General features: G+C 43.6%; 1 protein-coding gene across 1 annotated transcript in view; it reads right to left on the reverse strand.

Annotated features, from left to right (window-relative positions):
- The window catches only part of ICE1 (interactor of little elongation complex ELL subunit 1), a 58,872-nt gene extending 43,566 nt beyond the window's left edge, over nucleotides 1-15,306 (reverse strand). The window contains exons 1-3 of the mRNA XM_014828424.3: nucleotides 15,013-15,306; nucleotides 1,845-1,903; nucleotides 1,213-1,247 (exon numbers count right to left, since the gene is read on the reverse strand). Of these exons, the coding sequence (XP_014683910.1) occupies nucleotides 1,213-1,247; nucleotides 1,845-1,903; nucleotides 15,013-15,096 (178 nt within the window). The 5' untranslated portion in view covers nucleotides 15,097-15,306. The remainder of the gene's footprint in view (nucleotides 1-1,212; nucleotides 1,248-1,844; nucleotides 1,904-15,012) is intronic.
- Between the last annotated feature and the right edge of the window lie 5,906 nt (nucleotides 15,307-21,212).

Here is a 21,212-nt window from a genome sequence, read left to right on the forward strand (position 1 = left end):
GAAAAGTAAATCAATAGTTGCTCTGCTAGATTACAGCTGTAATTACCTCAAAAAGTTATGCCATTTCTTCCAAAAAAGGATATAATGAACATAATGCTCTTCTAATACTGGAATTGCCTATTTCCTATTTAACTAAGTAAAAGTAGTTGTAGTAACTATTTTTGTCCAACGTTCATAATCAAAGATATCACTCTTGCAGTAATATACATTTATAGGTAAACAGATTGACACTTTCAATAATTAAGCACAGAGATTTCCAATTTCCTATATTTTTTAATTTAAAAATTGAGATACTAAAAATAAATCTAAGTGCTATGCCTTGATTTTATTACTATAATCACACAAATTAGACATGATGGTACCAACACAAACAAAGAATCAGTGATCAGGTGTTATGTTCAGGGATGCTAGAAATAATATGGAAGCAGGCCTCAAGTTACTAACAAAGTCAAACAGCAGAATCTATCCCAATAGTGACACTGAAGCCGCACTTTGGTGAATCCCTGGAAGTATATGTGTGTTTATTTTTACAGGAGAAATTTATATTTTTACAGGAGAGATTTAATTCAGGTAAGTATTAGCACCACACGATGCAGAAGGATCAATCATACACAGGATTTTCACCCTGCCAAGAAAATATTTAACCAGAGGTCAACTAACTACAGGCATTCTAAATGGTTACTGAACAAATCACGACTATTAGCCCAAGAACTATCTTGTGAATAGAAAATTACTCTATATTAATACATTAATGTATTACTATACATTAATTCTCCACAAATCACGAAAATAATTAACAAAAGTCAATTTCCCAACATTCTGAATATTCCTAGAGTGCCTTTTCCAGAAATCCCAAAATAACATTTTGATGGTATGTTCAGCTTCAAATTACCCCTAAATCTAAAAAAAACATAAATCACGTCCTCAGTACAAATACAAAAGACCTACTCACTAAAAGGTTCTGAGACCTTAAAAGAATCAAAATTGGTAACAAAAACAAAATAAAAACTGCTAGCCTCCTTATTTTAGAACCTAAACGAGTATTAAGAGTAAAGACGAGCTGTTTACTGTGCTTGTTAGAAGCACTCCCTAGTGGAGCCTGTAAGTATTGCCTTCCAGAGGATAACTATGAAAATAAATTATTACATCTCTTTAAGAAATTATAAATAAGTAAATTCAAAAATTCAAAGGAAAAAGCCAGTAAAAGGATATCATCACATTTCTTCTGATATTCTGTTAACAAATTACTGCAACAAAGAAAAGAAGTAGGTTATTTTTTAAATCTAGAAAATATACAATGTTAAAATCATGTTTCAAAATAAGCAGGGCACCCTTTCTTCCTAGGTTTCCTGCAACAAATTTATGCCTTGATATATATATAACCACATACACATATACCTTAAATTTCTTAAAGCACTGTGCTGATATATGAGCTTTCAATCTAAAAATTCCTTTGATTTAAGTAATATCTTAGCCTATAATGTCAAGTGACTTTTACAGAATTTAAAAAAAAAAATCAAATCTCACACCATGGCTATGAAATACTGTATTTGAGGTCCAGCCCGAAAGCTAAGAAGGCTTTGAAGATAGAACAGCTTTTAAAAAATTCCAGTTTAATAAAAATCACTTCCAAACCCATGAGCCCTGTTGCAAAGGCCTGTGGACCAATAACAAAAGGTTCTTGTTGCAGACAGGGCTCTTAAGTTTCATTATAATCAACACCATGTTGGCCCCAGATGAGAAACTCAAATTCTCCTTTCAGCCCGAGTGGTCTACACCACAACCTGCTCCGACTGTTTGTCAGGTTTACAAAATTCAGCCCAAATACACGAACACATACTCACTCTGTATTAATAATTTTTTGCTTCAAGGTAATTAATGCTTCAACATATTCATTTAAATTCTGAAAGAAAAAAACCTACAGTCAGTTTATTTTTATAATATATAAACTACTTTTTCTGTAACTTATTATAAACATATTGTTTAATATATTACATGAAGACAGAAACGTATACATCTATTATTTAGACTGTGTATAAACACACAGATGTACTCTGTGAGCCCGTGTTCACTCTCTCTGCATGTCTGTCTTTACCTGAATGATGCTGCCTCTTTAATAGCAAGGTATCTGTAAAGATGCTTTGACTGAGTGCGCTCAGTCACAGTGAGAGCTCAATAAAAAGTCACTATTTTAGTTCACTGATTACTGTTAATCATCAGTCTACACTGTACTCCAAACTGTTTCTGAAACGATTTAAGACAATCCAACAAGACACATAAATTATAAAAAATAGCAAAAACTAAAAATATCACGGGAAGGACAAATAGGAATATTAAAATGAGGTGGAGATTAAGTGAAAAGTTCATTTTATAAGGATCTACATTACACTTTAAGGACCAACTACAAATCTGGCTCTAAATTATTGCCATCATCTTGACAGGGAAAACAACATTAGTTACACTGTTTACAATGTTCCTAAGATTTAAAAACAAGCAATTTTTTTTTCTTTTAAGTGACTTCTTTAATGTCTCCTTTTTTCATTGTTAAATACTTCAAAAATAAGAACTTATTTTTAAGCATAATCACAATAGCCTTTTCACACCCAAAACAATAATTCAATAATATCATCTAGACTGAGCTCAATTTTCACTGATTATCCTAAAAATGTCTTTTTCTAGATAACCTAAATGAATCGGAAAATTACAGTAATATTTTCCTTTATGGTAACGTGCATTTTCTTTGCAGTCACACATGTAACATATTTATTAAAATAAAAATTGTACACATTCAAATATATAAAGTAAATAGTATAGGTTCTCTTGTAAGCCCACCACCTGTCAAAAATCACTCTTGCTTTCTGTATACAGCCTTTCAGAATCGTTAATGCACATGTAAAATACATTTGGATGCATTCAGTTCAACTGATTCTTCACTGAAGAACACTTAGGTCTTTTCAGTCTTTGCTTCAGCAGGAAATGAACGTCTTTGCCCATTCCTCCACGAGACACTTCTATTTTTCCTTAGGATAAAGTTCAAACAGGCTCTCTACATTAGTGATAGTCTGTGAGCTCTGATAATCTCAGCCATATTTCTTTCTCATTTATATTCCTTTATAACTGAAATTGAGAAATTTTTCCCATCTCTTCTGGCTATTCATAGTTTTTCTTTTATTAATAGCCCCTTAAGGGGCTAGCCCGGTAGCATAGTGGTTAAGTTCACACACTCCACTTCAGCAGCCAGGGGTTTGCAGGTTCACATCCTGGGCATGGACTTAGTTCCACTCCTTAGGCCACACTGTGGCAGCGTCCCACATAAAATAGAGGAAGACTGGCATAAATGTTAGCTCAGTGACAATCTTCCTCAAGCAAAAAGAGGAAGACTGGCAACAGATGTTAGCTCGGGGCCAATCTTCCTCACACACACACACACAAAATATATATATATATAACCCCTTTATATTGTTTGCTCATTGGTGTGGTTGCACTTTTCTTATGGTCTGCAATATTTGAGTGAGAGTAACATCTCACCACATGTTATAAATATATAGATGTACAAATTTGCCAATTGATCATTAAAATATAACCACATAGCATATAGAAGTTCTAAACATTCATAGTCGAATCTGCCATTTTTTTAGAAATTTTAGTTTTCTGATATATTTATAAGGCTCTATCCCATCCAAGATGCTAAAATAAAAGGATTCTTCTATGTTCTTTTGTGCCTTTACTGTTTGTATTCAAATCTTTAACTACTCTGAAGTTTATTTATTTGAAGTTATTGTGTATATAGTAGAGACTCTAAACATTGTAAATCAAAAGAGCAATGAACGGACTATTCCTTAGCGTTAGTGTATTTGGCTCCCCACATTAAAAAAAATCTTTCATTAAATACGAAATAAAATCTACAGAGTAAACAGATTTCTGCACGGAGAGGAGAGAGAACGCATCTGCTTTTAGTCCTTCCCTAAAACTAGCTAAAACTACAGTCAAGAGATGTTTTTCCCCCTAAGGGAAAACCCACAAATACGACAACAGGTTAAAAGACAAATGGACACTGGAAAGCAGATTCAGGGCACTGATTTACAGACCCAAGAGAGCCAGCAGCAGGGAAAAGTGAAAAACAACTCAATTTACACTGCAAAACTTCAAGAAACTTGGGAATCAGTGACAGGAGGTTCCTCTGAGAAAGAAGAGAACTGGTTGCAAGCTTTCTGATAAGCATTTAATCCTCAAATTCCCACCTCTCTGCCAAGCCTCCAGAAAATTGCTCCTCCCCCATCCAGCAGAAGGAGGTTTGCTTTATGAAGTTTCTGCCTGGGGCACTGTGAACACTCAGGGCAGGTAAAATGGACCAAAAACAGAAGGACCAGATACACCTATCCACAATGACCTGAGACTGGCCGCTTGCTTCTCTCCACTAAGCTTCCAGACGGTGGCAGCCAATGCTTTTGCCTACTAGAAGCTCTTTCTCTGACGAAATCTAACCAGCCTAGAGATAAGATCTAAAGGTACTGACAGCAGATATTCTTCAACCAACAAATGGTCCACCCAGACCTCCTGCAATGAAGCTCAGGGTCCAGAAGCCCACACATTCAGCGCTTCCAGCCAGCATAAGTCTCTGCTCTTAATATGTACAAAGAATCAAAGATTTCCAAACATCAAAGAAAAACATGTAATATGAAAGAGATCAAAACACAACAAGCCAAAGCAACTTGTAGTAAACAAAAACTGGGAAACTCCAAAAATATTAATTAATATGATCTGAGATAATGATGTTATATTCATGAAATAAGAGCAAGAAGCTATTTTTAAAAATATTTAGAGCTCCTAGCAATTTTTAAAGAAAGCTCTAAAAAATTAAAAACATAAATACCCACTAGGATGGCTGAAATCAAAATGACAGACAATAACAAGTGATGGTGAGGATGTAGAGAAATTGGAACCCTCATACATGCCTGGTGGAATATGAAATGGTGCAGCTGCTGTGGAAAATTGTTTGGCAGTTCCTCAAAATGTTAAACAGCGTTAACTATGATCCAGCAATTCCACTCCTACGTATATACCCAAGAGAATTGAAAACAGATGTCCATGCCAAACTTGTACACTCTTATGTATAGCAGTATTATTCACACTAGCCAAAAAATGGAAATCAACTAAATGTGCATCAACTGATGAATGGATAAACAAAATGTCACACAGCCATACAACATGATTATTAGGCAACGAAAAAGAATGAATGATACATGCTACAACATGGATGAACCTTGAAAACATTATGCTAAGTGAAAGAAGCCAGTCACCAAAGGCTGCATGCTGTATGATTCCATCCATATGAATTGTCCATTACAGGCAAACATAGAGACAGAACATAGTGTGGCTGCCAGGGACTGGGGGCGGGGGGCAGAGAATGACTGCTAACGCTTAACGGGTTTCTTGGGGGGCGGAAGGAACATGTTTTACAATTACATAGTGGTTACCAGTTGCATAACTGGGAATATACTAAAAACCACTCAATCGTACACATTAAAAGGACGAATTTTATGGTATGTGAATTCTATCTCAATAAAACTGTTATAACTAAATTAAAAATAGGAAAGCAAAATGAAAGATTCAAAAGATTTCATGAAAAGTTGAAAAAAAAATCTCCCAAAATAAGGCAAAACACAGACATGGGAAGGAATAAAGAAAAATAAAAACAAAGTCAGTGTAAAAAGTCTCACATGCCCAACAGCAAGAGTTCCAGAGAGACTACTGCAAGACAAAGAGACAATCAAAGAAACACTGATACTCAAGAAAAAAACCCAGAACTGAAGCCAGAAGTTTCCAAATTGAAAGGGTCCAATACATGGAATACAAACGGGATCCACACCATGAAACATCAGCACAAAATTTCAGAACATCAGCGACAAAGCTAAGATCCTGTAAGAATCCTGAGAAAAATAAAAGGAAACAAGCCATGTACAAAGAACCTGGTGTCACAACGGCTTCAAATTTCAACAATCTAGAGACCTAGAAAACTAGTCTTCAAAAGAGACCTAGAAAGCAAGCCTTCAAAACTTTGAAGGAAAATGAATTCCAAGGCAAAATTCTGCACAAAATATCCATCAATTGTGATGGTAAAATAGACATTTTCAAATCTACAAAGTCTCCATAAGCTTACTTCCCCAACATCCTTGCTCAGGGAGGTACTGAAGGATGTGAACGTGCTCCACTGAGTAAACAGAGTAAACCGAGAGGACAATGTGGGACACAGAACAGAGGGAACGAGCACCTGGGAAGGCAGCCGTGCGCCAGATGAGAGCAGGTCTGAAGGTTCAGGAGGGAATTTTTCCCTTAAGAAGAAAACCAGAGTATCTGGTGGAATGAAAGGATTAAGAGAATATTTCTGCCTAACTGGCGAAGAACTGCAAGTGAACGGAGGTTGTCATCATGCATCTAAATTATGATTATTTTTTAAACAGAAGCGTCTTCCTCTTTTTTCCCATTCTCTTTCGAGTTCTTTGCTAGTCATCTCATCTTCCCCACTTTGTTTCCAGATGCCATTATGTAATGTCAAACACTATGCCAGAGACATTCCAGAAACCTCAGGCTCTAGAGTCACGCACAGCTGGATTCAAATTCCTGTTCCACTGCTTTCTGAGTGACCTTGGGCAAATTTACTTAACCTGGCTACCTCAGTACCATTTCCAATTTCATAGATAAGGAGACTGAAACAATGAGAGGTCACATAACTGGCTTGCTATCAAGATTAAGTAGAATGAGCCTATTAAAGTTTGTTTAACCCAGTTCCTGGCATATATGAAGCACTCTTTAACATTTTCAAGGTGAATAAGTTGATTAAGGATGTAATCATTAATCAGGAGAAACAAGAAAACACACAGGAAAGGAAAAGTAATCGTAATTTACTCCAGAGTTCCACTCTGAATAACATAATAATGTCAACCCTGAATACTGACCAAACCAAAACCCTAACTACAATGAGATCATGGTGGGGGGCAGGGGGGTGAGGTTCAGGTGTGACGGGTGAGGTTCAGGTGTGACGGAGTACAGGGCAAAAAGAGCCTAACCCACACCTTTCAAAATCAGAAATCAAATATGCCTAAAACTGAGAAACAAGAAGCAGCAACATAAGTCTAGTATTCAACGACATGAAAATTCATTACAAAACACCAACAGTGCCAACAATTAAATGCAGCATCTCCTGGCAAGGGGGGATAGGTGGGGCTGGGGGCTGCTGCCTGTCTTAACAAAGCCTGTATATCTGGCTGTTTCTCTAATTTATGATAAAAATAGAAATTTAAAATTACAAAACATAGCCTTGTGCAGGGGGGAAAAAACTCAGACTAAGTGAAGATGACTTCTTGGTTTCCTATAGCACTCTAGCCTAACTTTTTTCCTAAGGCCTGGTTGCACAGCAGCTCAAATGTGGTCAGATAATGCAGTATCCTAATAAAACATTCTTTTGTTTTTCTCCAATTTGAGTCAAATGTCACTTATGCTGGTTGCAATAAATAACTTAGGGCTCTAACTAATGAGTCTCAGAATTGTGAACATTCAGCAGGCTGGGTCTGAGCGGACATCTACGCATGCAGGCACCACACTACTGCTGTCCAGCCCTTAGCGAAGGAGGGAGCTGCAGGGTGTTGTTCCCCTCCAGGAAGGGTTAGGTGGTACAGTTTCTTTGATTATTGCTTTTCTCCCAGACATCCTGCTCTCTTCTTCTGGAACTTCTATTATAATGTCTATTGAAAAGCTCAGATTTACTCCCAATTCTCTCTTCCAACTACCATCTTCTGTTTTTCTCTGCCTTCTGGTTGAGTTCCTCCAGCTATACTTTATAGTATTTCACTTGTTCACTAACACAATCCCCAGCACAGCCCATTCTGTTACTTACACTTTTTATTCCCATTTACTGCTTTTCTAAAGCACACTTTTAATTTTACCCATACAGTATCCTCCCTAAGTGTCACTGTGAACATTTAGCACTTGAGAAAAAGAAAAGAAATCCACTCTGTGCTTCCTATCTTCCCTTTCCTTGGGGAAGTGGGATCAACAGTGGCTGAGCACACAGGGTAAGCTGGGAGTGGGTGGCAAGGAGCAAGCCAGTAGGCCTGGGGCTGACAGAAGTGGACAGAGGAGATGGCCAGTGAGTTAGGAAATGGAAATACTAAACAAATAAGTAAAATATATAGATACACAGCAAATAAGTAAACATACAGATGATAATGGGATAGGCAATTGCCCGAACCAACCTCAACACTACTAACATCGTGGGCTGGAAGATTTTGTTGTGGGGGCTGTCCTGTGTACTGTGGGATATACTCACTAGCTGGCCAGAGCACTCTCCCACCCAGGGTACATGTGCAGAAAAGAGTTAGACAACATGCCTGCGACTGCTGTCCTTAGAAAGGCCTGCTTGCAAGGTGAGCCCTTGGCTGGCATCTGGGAACTTGGATTATAGGAGGGTTCCCGCCATCTTCCAAACTGGTAAGACAGGCTCCCTGTGCCTAAACTGTGCAATGTGTTTATGCTGAAACCTGCCCTCCTTCTGGGAGTCTGGAATCCTGGTAAGGGCAAGGAAGGGGGTGCCCATGCGACCAGCCCCAATAGACTCTTTGGGTCCTGAGGTCTAAGGAGTGCCCCTGGTAGACAACACTTCACATGTGCCATAAGACACTGCTGCAGGAATCCAGAGAGCTGATTCCTCGCATCTGGCTGCCTCTGGCTTTCACCCCACATACCTTTCCTCTTCTCTGATTTTGCTTTGTACCCTTGCATTGTAATCAAGCACACAGGGGAGTAGGGCTATATGCTGAGTCCTTCCAGCAAACCACCGAACCTGGGTGCGGTCTTGGGGATCCCTAACAGTGTAACCACCAAAAACATCTCTAAACCTTGCCAAACATTCCCCAGAGAATACATGGCCCTACTCCTTAAACTTTCATGAACATGAAAGACAGAGAAAGACTAAAGGAAGGTGGCTGAAGAGATATGACAATGATACACAACACAGATTCCTGACAAGACCTTGAACCAGAAGGGAAACAGTTCTTCCTGGTCCTGTAAGTAAATCTGAATGGGTCTATGGATTGGATGGAACTGCCACACCAACATTAACCTCCTGATTTAGATGGCTGTGGGCTCATTATGTTGGGAAGTGTTCACACTCTCAGGAAACACACCCTGGAGGGTGAAGTGGAGAGAAAATATCAATGATGAAGCAAAGTTAGAAATATCTTAACAATTTGTGAATGGCGTGAAGAGAATACCAGAATTCTCTGTACTGTTCTGGAGACTTTCCTGCAAGTTCTAAATTATTTCAAAATAAATTATTTTTAAAAAATCACAATAATTGCTTTGCTGGGGGTGACTGAGTCCTCTCTGATAAGCCACGTTTCCTCCTTCTGTTTGCTAACTTGTTATTAACTGCTCTTATGTAAAAATTAAAGTCTACATTGGGGCCGGCCGGGTAGCGTAGTGGTTAAGTTCATGCACTCTGCTTCGGAAGCCTGGGGTTCACTGGTTCAAATCCTAGGTGCGGACCTACACACCGCTTGTCAAGCCAAGCCGTGGTGGTATCCCACATACAAAACAGGGAAAGACTGGCACAGATGTTAGCTCAGGGACAATCTTCCTCACCAAAAGACAAAGGAAAATTAAAGTCTACATTGATCTCTATCAGAGCTGAGTGTGACTCCTAAGCTGTTAGCTAGGACTTCTGTGTGCTTTCCCCTGGCACAGAGTGCACTGGAACCAGGCAGGAAGGTGGGAATGCTCAGCCCTCTCCAACTATGCTCCCTGAACACTCACCCAGCAAAACCAGCTGAGTGGCTCTGGTTCATGGGAAGGGAGATCCCAGGCTCTCGAGCCTCGTTGTTAGCTGCCCTTACCTTTCACTTTGCACTTAATCTATCAGAATGAACTTTCTCCCCGCCACATCTTTGCACCTCTCATCCCCTCTGTCCACAACACTCTCCCTCCATCTCTTCCCTCTTCAACTATAAATCATCCTTCAGACCTCAATTTAGCTTCACTTCTTCTATGAAGCCTTCAAGTTCCCTCCTAGATGCACTGTGTACATTCCCCAACAAGGTACTTTTTACATCATACTTAGACTGTGGGTATTTCCTCACTCATCTGTAATCTCAACTAGAACATGAACATCATGCCTCTCCTGTTCATGATCGTTTTCCAAAACACACCATGGCATCAGAGACACAGTGATGCTCGTTTGCTAAATGAATGCATTACAATTTCGTGAGCATTCCTTGTAATAGCCATTTACGAATCAATACATCTAGGGGAAAATACATTTCAAGTTCCAAATGATGAAGTTCAAACCACTGGCAATTATCAACGGGAGTCCAGCACAAGTTTATGTAAATAATAGGCTCACATCTGCTCCAAGGATAGCCAAACACCATCTATTCTGAATCTATTCTAGTTAAATGAGCTAAACAGTATAACCATGTGCTCATCAAATTCTCATCTGGATTCCCAAGAGAGTTAAGTTGCTTTGCTGTGCAGTCAATGCAACTGGTAAAAAAAAAAAAGGGGGGGGCCTCTCCTTCACCAGAATAAAGCAACTTATGCCAGTTTGACTTGAAACCACCCAACTTAAGACTTCTTTAATTGTATCTAATATCACTAGAGTAAAGATCCACGCTGGTTTATGACTACCAAAGTTCATCAATCCATATGGACGCTGGGCCATAGAGAAGTGATAACATTATAATCAATGAGGGTAAGAAACAGAGATAGGTGATATGTGAGACTGCAAAAAAAAAAAAAAAAGGTACACAAAATGTGGTCAGTCTATCCACTTCTGAATCAAGCAATGATCTCAGCACAGGCACTGTATCTCTTCAACCACTACAAAAAGGAGGGCAGGGAGAAGGAAGACATGAAGGCAGATCTCCAGTGCAAGCAACACTGTTCAATTCAGGAAAGAGACAGCTAGCCTCCTATCGCAGTTCACAGTGCTGACAGTCACAGCACTGATGCGAGTGCCTAGTGCAGACAAGGCACCTTAACAAGCTTCTAAACCTTCTGCAAGATCCTGAAGTTTCAGCGTACTAAAACTACCCAGCAGCACATCTTCTCTGTACGGAACCTCTTTAGTTTCTCTCTCGCACACGTTTAACTGAAGCACAGAAGCTGCTGTGGAACTATGGAACACCTGCAGAAAGGTCTTTCCTAAGGGTGGTAATCAATCGACTGATGAATGCAACTGCCTGTTCTCAATTCTCACTCTTTCTAATCTGGATTTCCTACATACTTCCTGTTTAACTCTCTCTTTATCTGTCTCTCCTTTTCTCACTATTCCATGTTTGCCTTTCTCGTTAGCCAGCTAGTTTTTCTTCACTGACTCCTCATGATCACATGTACTCCCATGAATTGCCACAAAGGTTTTCAGGGTTTCTTCTAAGTGAAAGAAAATACTCCTCCGTTCTCCTATCTCCATCACTCCCCATATAAAACTCTTACAATGAACTCAGCACCCATCTAACCTGGCCTCTTCTCTATTTTCTTGCAAGTACATTAGGGTACTTTGGAGGCACGGTGCTCCAAACAACAAATGTGAAAACAGGTGAAAATCTCCAGTTCTGATGTCATTCCAAAACTTCAGTCCCACATTTCCAACATCTTTTCCACCTTGGTTTTGCTCTCTGCTACCTCTACCTCAGTTCTGAGTCACTCAGGTTTCAAATCTCTCACCTTCTATTTCCCTGACTTGAAATCTGTCCCCTCTTTGCATAGTTTCTCATATCTAGAACCTTTTTTTCTCTATTCCCATTCCCAGCAAACTTCAATTAATCCAGGCTTTTATTATCACTAGTAATGCATTAGTAAAATAATTGACCACAGCTAGCTGCACCTCCTCTGATCATCCTGCACACCAGCACCAATTATTTTTACTATGCAAAACCCTTCACTGCTCCATGATGCTGACAGAAATAGATACACAACTTCACGATGGTTACCATTCAAGGTCCTCTATAACCTGCCATGAGCCTCTTTTTTCAGCCTTACTTTGCAATACTGAAGACTTGTTTCTTAGACTCACTCACAACTAACCAGCCTCTTCCCCTATAAAAGCATTCTAGGCAACAGAACACCCAAATGCAATGGAGTGTCTGGATCTAGGGAAGAGGTCTGCAAATTAAGGCCCGGGGCCTGTTTTTATCAATTAAGTTTCCATAGAACACAACCACACCCATTCCTTTAGGACCGTCTGCGGCTGACTGTACTAGAATGGCGAGTTGAGTAGCTGGGAACAAGACCACAGCACCTCAGTTTTTATGCTCTTGCCCCTTACAGAGAAAGTCTGCAGACCGCTGGATTTAGATTTAGCAGGATTACTCCAATGCTGTTCTGAGAACCAACAGTGTGATCCAGCAAGGGTAGAAGGAGGGAGACTCCTCAGGAGGCTACTGCAATCATCTCGAGGCCAAGATCACAGAGGGTCACAAGGGGTGGAAGCACGGTGCAGGTGGGGAGATGGTGAGAAGTGGATGGATAACGAAGGCAGAGCCAACAGAATCAGGTGATGGACTGGATGCACGTTGTGAAAGAAAGAGAAACCAAGAACGACATCTAGTTTCTAGCCTAGCAACCAGAAGGATACAGAAGCAACCAGAAGGATACAGTTGCTACTTGTAACTAAGATGGGCACTACTATGTGGAGACCAGGTTTTTGAAAGAAGATCAGATCCACAACTGAAAAGCATAATTCACACCAGTTGTTCTTCTGCACAAAAGCCTCCAGTGACTCACCATTCTTTCAAAGTACAAGCCCAAATCCTTACAATGGTCTATAAGGGCCCACATAATCAGGCCTTCCTCTGACTTCATCAGATTCCCCAATTGCTACAGACTGTTCATTCCCTCCCAAAATTCATAAGTAGAATCTAACCCCTAGTGTGTCAGTGTTCAGAGGGAGGGTCTTTGGGAGGTGATTAGGTCACAAGGGCGGAGTTCTCATGAATGAAATTAGTGCCCTTATAAAAGAGACCCCAGAGAGCTCTCTTCTTCCTTCTGCCATGTGAGGACACAGTAAGAAGACAGCAATGAACCAGCAATCAAGCCATCACCAGACAGCAATTCTGCCAGTGCCTTGATCTGGGACTCCCCAGCCGTCAGAACTGTGAGAAACACAGTTCTGCTGCTTATAAGCCCCTCAGTTTATGGTACTTTGTTTAGCAGCCCCAAGCAGACTAAGACACCAACATTCACTCTACCCCAGCCACAAGGGCCTCCTTGCTCTTCCCCAGCACTCCAATCAGAGTTCCTATGTCAGGCCTTCACACCTGATCCTTCCAGTGGCTGGGATGCTCTTCTCCCAAGGTATCTACAGAACTTATTCTCTCACCCCCTCGGCTCAAACATAACCCTCTCAGTGAGGCCTTCCCAGGAATCCTTATTTAAACTCCACCAGCCATTGAGCCCTTCCTCACCCATTTGTTCCCCTCCAACTTCTCTGCTTAATTTATCTCCAATGCTTTTATTACCTTCTCATGTAACTTGTTTAATCTGTCTTCTCCCCCCGACCTCTTAGAAGGGAAGCTCCAAAAGATCAAGCATATTTTTCTTTTTTTTCACACTGCTGTAACTGCACTGCCGAAAAAAGAGCAGGTGATCAATAAATACTTGTTGAGAGAATGAGCAGGCCCAAAGAATAAATATAATTTATTAAAGATGCAAGAGAATTTCACTGATGTTCCTGAGGTTCGGAGGTAAAAAAATAAATAAAAGCATGTTATAAATGCCTAACAATGCAGCTCAACTCAGACAATGATTTTACTATCAGTTCTCCTTCTATTCCAGAGTGCCAGCGCATGACTCCCTTTTCTCCCTAGCCTGACCTCAACACCTAAAAAAAAAAAAAAAAAAAAGCATCTCCTGATGGCCTATCTGGCCTACATTCCTTTCCCTTCTGGTCTCCTTTCAGCAGCTATTCTCTCCTTTGCACTTTGCTCATACCAACCAGACCTTGTTCTGCTCCTCAAAGACATTTTGCTCCTTCTCACCTCAGGAACCTTTCCACCTGTTAACTTTCTTATCTAGAAAGCTCCTCCAACACCTCTTCCAGTCTGCTCCTTCTCATCAGGCAGATCTCCCAACATCACCTCCTCAAAAACATCTTGCCTGCCACCCCAGCCCAGAGACAAGACCACCATTCCAATTCCTCCTTTATTTTCTTCCTAACACTTAAAACCTTCTAAAGTCTTATTTTCAGAAATATATCTTAGTTAGAGCAGATCTTACCAATTTGTTCACCACTACGTCCCTCGTGCCTAGAACACTAGATGGAATAGGTGATAATTACAGCTAGTAGGTACGGTGGTGGAGGGTCCCACTTTACCATTAAAGACACTAACATTAAGAAGTTAGACTCCCAACATCAGACAGCTAGGAGGGTCTACCTGGAATCGAGTACTTGAGACTATTTCCATTACTGCACAAGACCTGGGGCCAGACACTAATTAACTCCTCTTCTGTCACTGTAGAGAACAGTCCATGCTGCTATTAGAAATTTCCAGTATCTGCATGCCTTTGATGAATAACCCTCTTAGCCAACCCGCAAGTCGCCTAAGATCGTGCCCCCAGGCAAGAAACATTTAAAGATGAGCCAGAACAATCACAAATGTTGTCCTCGGACAGTAACTTCCCTCAGCATTTCGCTCATCCCTCACCAACCTAAAAGTCAGCCCTGAGGAGCCCTGAGGCTGGGTCAGTGAAGGAGGGACCCCTCCAGAACTCGCTCACGCCGCCCCCTACTACCACCGCATCCCGGTAGAAATCGGGGTTCCAAGCCTCAATAAAGCAAAGGAAGCCAGTCTCAAGACAACCGCAGGAGAAAAGGGAGCGTGAAAGGGAGGGCGAGGAGCACCCGCAGGGGAGCGGGAGCAGAGCGCGGAGGCGGAGCGCGTGCGGCCAGACCCTGCAGCCGCGCATCCCGGCAGGCCGGCCGAGCCCCTCCGCGCCCTCGGCCCCGGGGAGGCACCGCACCTGCTGCAGGGAGGCGCAGCCCTGGCACCGGGAGAGGTCCGCCGCCGTCCCCGGCGCTGCCGAGTGGGTCTCGCCCGGCATCATGGTGCCGCCGCCGGGCCCACTGGGCCCGCGCGCCTCAGGGACCCGCGGCCTCGACCCTGTGCTGCCTCTGCTGACGCCGCCGGGGCCGCCGCCTGCCAGGCCGCTTCCCACCGAGTCCGGGCAGGTCCATCCGTGCACAGAGGTCCCCGTGGAGCTGGCGAACGGCTCTCGGAGCCAGAGCCGTCTCGGGCACCAGAGAGAAGCGCTACCCGGCGCGGCCCCCGAGCGCGACGCAACCTAACGAGGACCCCGCCCCGCCCTGGCTCGCCCCGCCCCTCGCCGCGGCGCGGGGCTGTCTGAGGCCTTGCCTGAACAAAATAGGGATAAGAACAGCTCCGCTGCGGTGGGGAGACGCCCACAAAGGAAATATCAGGAAGGGCGAGGCATCGGAGGTGCACTCCTTCCACTGTTTATGGGTTAATCTTTTATTGCCAGCTTGCTGCGTGGCAGACTTTCCACAGACACCTAAAACCTTCCCCGAGGGAGGCAGGTGACCCGCGATGAGGTCACTCCAGGCGCCTCCAGGACACAAAGGACCGGTACCGGGATGGGCAAGTGCGGGATTTATAACTGGAGGGAGCGGCGCCGTCCTTGCCGGACGAGAAGGGAGCGCTGCAGTTCCCGACGCCCCGCGCAGCGAATGGGACACCGAGCGTTTCCTCCGGCCACGCCTGATGCACTTCAGCGCCTCGTCGCGGCTTTCGGCGCCAGCGGCCCGTTCTTCCTCCGGGAACGTCGTTCCTCCCGGCGGCTCCCCTTGCCTGCTGTAGTCCCCTTGTCGTCCGACCCAGCTCCCCGGTCTCGTTCCAGACCCATCCCCGCGGCGCCCCTGGAGCCCTGGCTGTGAGCTCCGCCACCCACTGGGTGCCAAGCGCAGCTCCTGGCCGAATCCTCAGCGACCCGCCGCCGCCCACGGTCAAGAGCCAGCCACTACCGAGTCCTATTTTAATACCTCTTGGGAGGGGAAAAAAAAGAAAAATCCTCCCCCTGGCCGCAACTACTGGAAAAATTCAGGCCCTGATCCTCCGCTTGAACCGACTTTTTTCACCATATCCACCGCCACCAGAATCATCTTTTTAATAATCATAGCTTGTTGCCATCAATACATTGCCCAGACATCTCCTGTGGCTTCCCGACTTCTGGTTATAAAGACCAAATTCTTAGCATTCGACACAAGTAGTGTACGTGTAAAGTTTAAGTCCAGACCTTACCAACTGCTTCCTAAATCTTCACTATGAAAATTGCAACTGGAGACACCCTTTCCAAGAAGGAACTCTGGATTCCTCGCATCCCTACCCTTGTTTACACATGTGGCTGACACTTGCTGTGGAGTGAAGGGACCGGTATCCAGCCTCAACAGCTAGATTTCCTATCGTGGACGCTTAAGGCAGCCCTGTACCTGACTGAGGAAGTGCTCTGACTGATCCCTTCCCTCATGAGCAGAAAACCAAGAGCAGAGTTAAAAGGGAAAGGGAAAGTGAGAAGATGCCCAGCGGGGAGTAGAGGCACCTTGGTAGACAGACCTTGTGACTCGTTAGGGAGAGGAGAGAGCAAACCTGCCCGCGTCCTGGTTACTTTCCATTTCTGGCTTCTGGTCCCAGACAAAGAGGTTTTCACAGTATCTTCCCTTTTATTTAAGGTTTCCCACAGGAGTGTTTTCCCAGAGCACCTGAGCAGAGGAGGCTTACACTACAGAGTTGTGGCCCTCTGCATGTCCACCCACACCGACAGCATCCCTACCTGGCCCGAACTTGGAGACCTCACTACCACCTCTGCAGCCCTGCTCTTGCCTGTGGTAACAAACAAAATGCACCTGAGTAAATTTTAAAGCCCTTATGGCTTTATTCAACAGCTCATGAACCAGGCACATCTTATCTAGCAGGGAGAAAGGCACTCTGAGGAGCTTTACAAAATGAAAGACTTTCATAGGCGGAAGGGAGGAGGGACGAGGAAGTTATACTAGCAAGAAGTGGCTTGGTCGCAGTAAGGTCACTTTCCTTTAGGGGAGGGCAGGGGTCTCAGACAGGTGACCTCACTAGTGCTGATCAGGTGACTCCTGATTGACTGGTTTAAGATTCCATTTCTGGGAGAGCTGAAATTGTGATTATTAAATCTTGGCTTGGTGATGTGGGGCCTAGCATAAGTGACCATTTCAGCCTATTGTCTTGCTTTTAACACTTGGAACACCCTCCTTCCAGCTCTACACATCTTAAGCCCCTACCCCTCCAGGTCCCACATCTTACATCCACAGCCCCAAGTAACACCTACCTACTTTTTTGCTCTTTAGCCCTGAGTAATTTTTTATAATGTCACATTTTGACTTGGATTACAGTGATTTTTATGTCTTAGAGTTGAGTTTTCCTTTTAATCCCTGTAAAGTGTTGTACACAGTAGGTGCTCAATGAATGTCAGAGTGAATCAAGTTTGCTGCAGCTAATTGAAGATACAAAAGAATAAGCACTTTTCTGTTCAAAAATGAATGTGCCTTTGTTTCTCCTGCCTTTCTCAAAATCAGTTCTTCAAACATTTGAAAAGAGAATCAAAAGTCTTGTTTGTGCAATACGGGGTGGGTAGACTCCATGAAGGGCTGCATAGTAAATAGTCCAGGCCTTTGGGGCCATAGAGGTCTCTGCTGTGTATTTGCCGTTGTTATTATTTTGTTTTTTTTAAGAACCTTTTAAAAACCTAAAGATCATTCTTCCCTTTCAGGCTGCACAAAACAAGTGTAATTATAGGTAACAATGGAAATTACTACAGGCCACTAGTTGAGGAATGCCGAAAATTACATTTTTCCTCTTTCCCACACCATGGGGCCACAACTGTTTTGTCATTGTGATGGAAACGAACAAAGAAGCAATGTCTGCACTGCAGAAAGTGGTGAACAATGACTTTAGAACCACACACCTGGCTTTAAATCCTCAAGCAGGTGACCTATATGAACTGGCATTTCCTTACAGAGGATTAGCTATAAATTAAATGAAGAGTGGCAAGGACAGGGCCGAATCCATAGGATCTACTATACAGAGAGTTGTTATTAACAATTTATTGATGGCGTTACTCATTTTGGAAAACAAATACATCTTCAGCCTACTCAGAAAAATAGGGGACTTTTTTTTTTTTTTTTAGCATTTTGCTTATCAAACTTCCAAGAAAACGTGTGTTTTTCTATAAGTGTCCTAAGACTTGGAGGAATGGCTAGATTCTGGCCTTTGATTTTGGGGCTTCCCTGTGCCTGTACAGTCCAGTCAGTTCTTTAGAGAATCTGACTGTAAATGTCTCGGTTCTCGCCCCATACCCTCATTATCACCTCCCAGATACTTGGTAACATCTCCAAAATAAAGCTTTAGAATATAACATAACTAGGAGGTTAATTAAACTGGTGGTTTAATTTATTACCGTATGCTTCTGCAGAAATGGCTAATAGATTTGGTCTAGAAGCCAAGGAGGTTTTTATCATATGAACTCAACTTGGAAAAGTATTTGTCCTTTGGAAGTTTGTATATTTTGCTCTATGAAGAGCTGTCCCTTCCTTTGATGCACTTACCCATAAGAAAAATAAACTATATTTTCTTCTTTCTCTTAAAACCCTGAGAGGTGTGTTGTGGAGTAATTTACAACTCTAAGAGTCTACAGTTGAGTGGTATCATCTGCTTAAGTTAGGATTATTTCCTGACCTGTGATGTAATGCTAACACATGCCCACAAGATGTCCATCTTTCCCTTTCTGTGTTTTAGACATAAATGGAATTTCCAGCCCTATTTGTGACATATCAGCTGCTTCATTGGGGAGTGGAAAGGCCATCTTCTGGGGCATCCTGGGGTAGAAGGCAGTTTGTGAGAGTCGTCTGCCCATTCATGGTCTGCTCTGCTTGCTCCTGAACTGCCTCCGCTCCAGTGTTTCTTAGCATCCTGGGTCTCGGTGGTGTTCTGCTTTGTCTCTGGGGGTCAGCAGGAGGCCCTGTGCCTTTGCTGGCCACCCCAGCTCTCACCCTCAAAGTGATGCAAAGTCGGGAGTAAATGGTGCTTCTTCCTGGAAGCTTGAGTGCACTCAGAAATCAGAAGAATCCATTTTTATTTTGAAACAAGCATAGTCTGGGATAGACTGCAAACTGACCTGCTTGTGAAGACGAAGCAGGAGTTTCCAGCACTTTCGCAGCTGTGGTAGCCCTCTGCATCGAGTGCAGCTCACCTGGCCTGGTGGGGTATTTTGTGAACATCCAGGCAGCTGTAAGAGCTTGTCCCTGGAGACACTTCCTGTGGTCTCCGGGATTTGGAGAAGGGAGGTAGGGGCTCAGAGAGGGTGGCAGGGGGCCTTGGTGTGCCAGGGCATGTCCCACCCACCCTAGAGAAGAGGGAAGGGAAGGGAGGGGAAGTGACTCCTCTTCACCTCAGGCCAGTGAGGGGCCTGTGACGTGATCCACTCAGAGCTAGGTATGTGCCCTGGACTGATTCCAAGGGGACTGTGAAAAGGCCAAAGGAAGTGGGAGATGCCTGAGGTTGTGGAAAGTGGGGCGCGCTGGGAGCCAGCCACCCTTTCACCAGTGGTAAATAAAGGTAGGGTTTTCTGTGCACTGGATATCATGGACCTTTCAATGGGAGCTGTCCAAGGAACCAAGAGGGCAGCCAGGAGGGAGGAAAGATGTCTAGCCGGTGCTCTAGATGCCCAGGGCCAAGGCAAAGTGGAAGCAGGCAGCTAGGAGTAAAATGTTGCTCCTACATCCACCATCAAAAGAACTGCAACTGGATGTCTGCAGCTGGGAAGAGTCACTTGGCCACCTCCTGTGTCCTGCACCAGTGGCAGACCATGTCAGCTGCTCACCAAAATCTTGCCGTTTTTCCTAGGCATTCAAGAATTCCACAACCTCCCTGTGACTGGTGTACGACTACCTTCTACTGATTGAATGTCAGCAACAGGGGCCTGGCCCATAAGACCCTCCCAGGCTCTTTTCACTTCCTGCCGACAGGATTAGAGATGAACCTGTTAGAAAACAAAATTCAACTGAGTAAATTTGCAGATCTAATTGGCTTTATTAAATGATTAATGAATCAGTCAGCATCCCATCTAGCACCTAAAAGTGTGCTCCAAGGGGTTGTACAAAGTGGAAAGTTTTTATGGGAAGAAGGGTGGGGCAAGGGGGCTATGAGCAAAAGAAAAGAAAAGATTATTTCTGGGCCAGGACGTCTTATTTTGGGGGGAAGGGAACGGCAAGAGTTTTATCAAGCAGGTTCCCTATCTCCCTCCTCTGGGGGATGGAGAGGGCCCATGTGACAGATTGCCCTTGAGAAAATTCCAGACTAGATTACATTTCTGGGAGAGGCTATAAGTGCAAGTAGATGAAGTATCAGATCTAGGTTTGGTATCATGGGCTTTAGCAGGAGAGACACCATTTGAGGTCTGTGGTTTTCTTTATAACAAACCTCAGGGCACTGAGTCCATGATTAAGATACTGTCTCTCAACCCCCAGCTTATCCTTCTGTACTCTGCCTTGTGATGCTGGGACCCAGCTGCCTGGCTGCCTTGCCTGTCCATCAGGCTATGCCAATAGACAGTCCCCCTGCTGTACAGAAGGTGAGAGGGAGAGAAGGGGCCTACGCCTCCCATTTCCATCCTGTTTGTTTCTGGCCCTGTCAGGGTCCCCTGTCCTTGCTTTTGCACCCTGATGGGCGTTTCATCGGCATAGCAGCATGTGATTCCAGTCTTCAGTTTCTCTACCACTCGCAGGACCTGCCGCATAGCATCCCTTTTGAGACACTAGCAAAGGGTTGGTTCCCAGCCCCTGGGCACCCCACCTCCGAGCACAGAGACCCCAGCACCAGCCCAGGAGAACCCCTCCTGCCATGTCTGAGTTTGAGCTCTGGGGGCATGTCCTCCAAGTGTCTGAGTTTTGCTCATTCTATCTTTTTCCCTTGGTTCTCTCCAGCCCAAGGGGTGGCAGGAGCTTCTTGCAGTGTAGAAGGTCCCTGCAGGGCTTCACAGAGGGCCCCTGCCTCATCAGCCCATCACCCGCCTTGGGCTATGATTTGAGCAGTTCGTGAACCCAAGTCACAACAAAACTCACCAGAGAAACTGCCTTTTTCTCCTAATCCCCTCTCCTCCCAGCCCCTCCCTGGAGGGAT

The sequence above is a fragment of the Equus asinus genome, chromosome 10, assembly GCF_041296235.1.
Source record: "Equus asinus isolate D_3611 breed Donkey chromosome 10, EquAss-T2T_v2, whole genome shotgun sequence".
In the NCBI taxonomy this organism is placed as follows: Eukaryota; Metazoa; Chordata; class Mammalia; order Perissodactyla; family Equidae; genus Equus; species Equus asinus.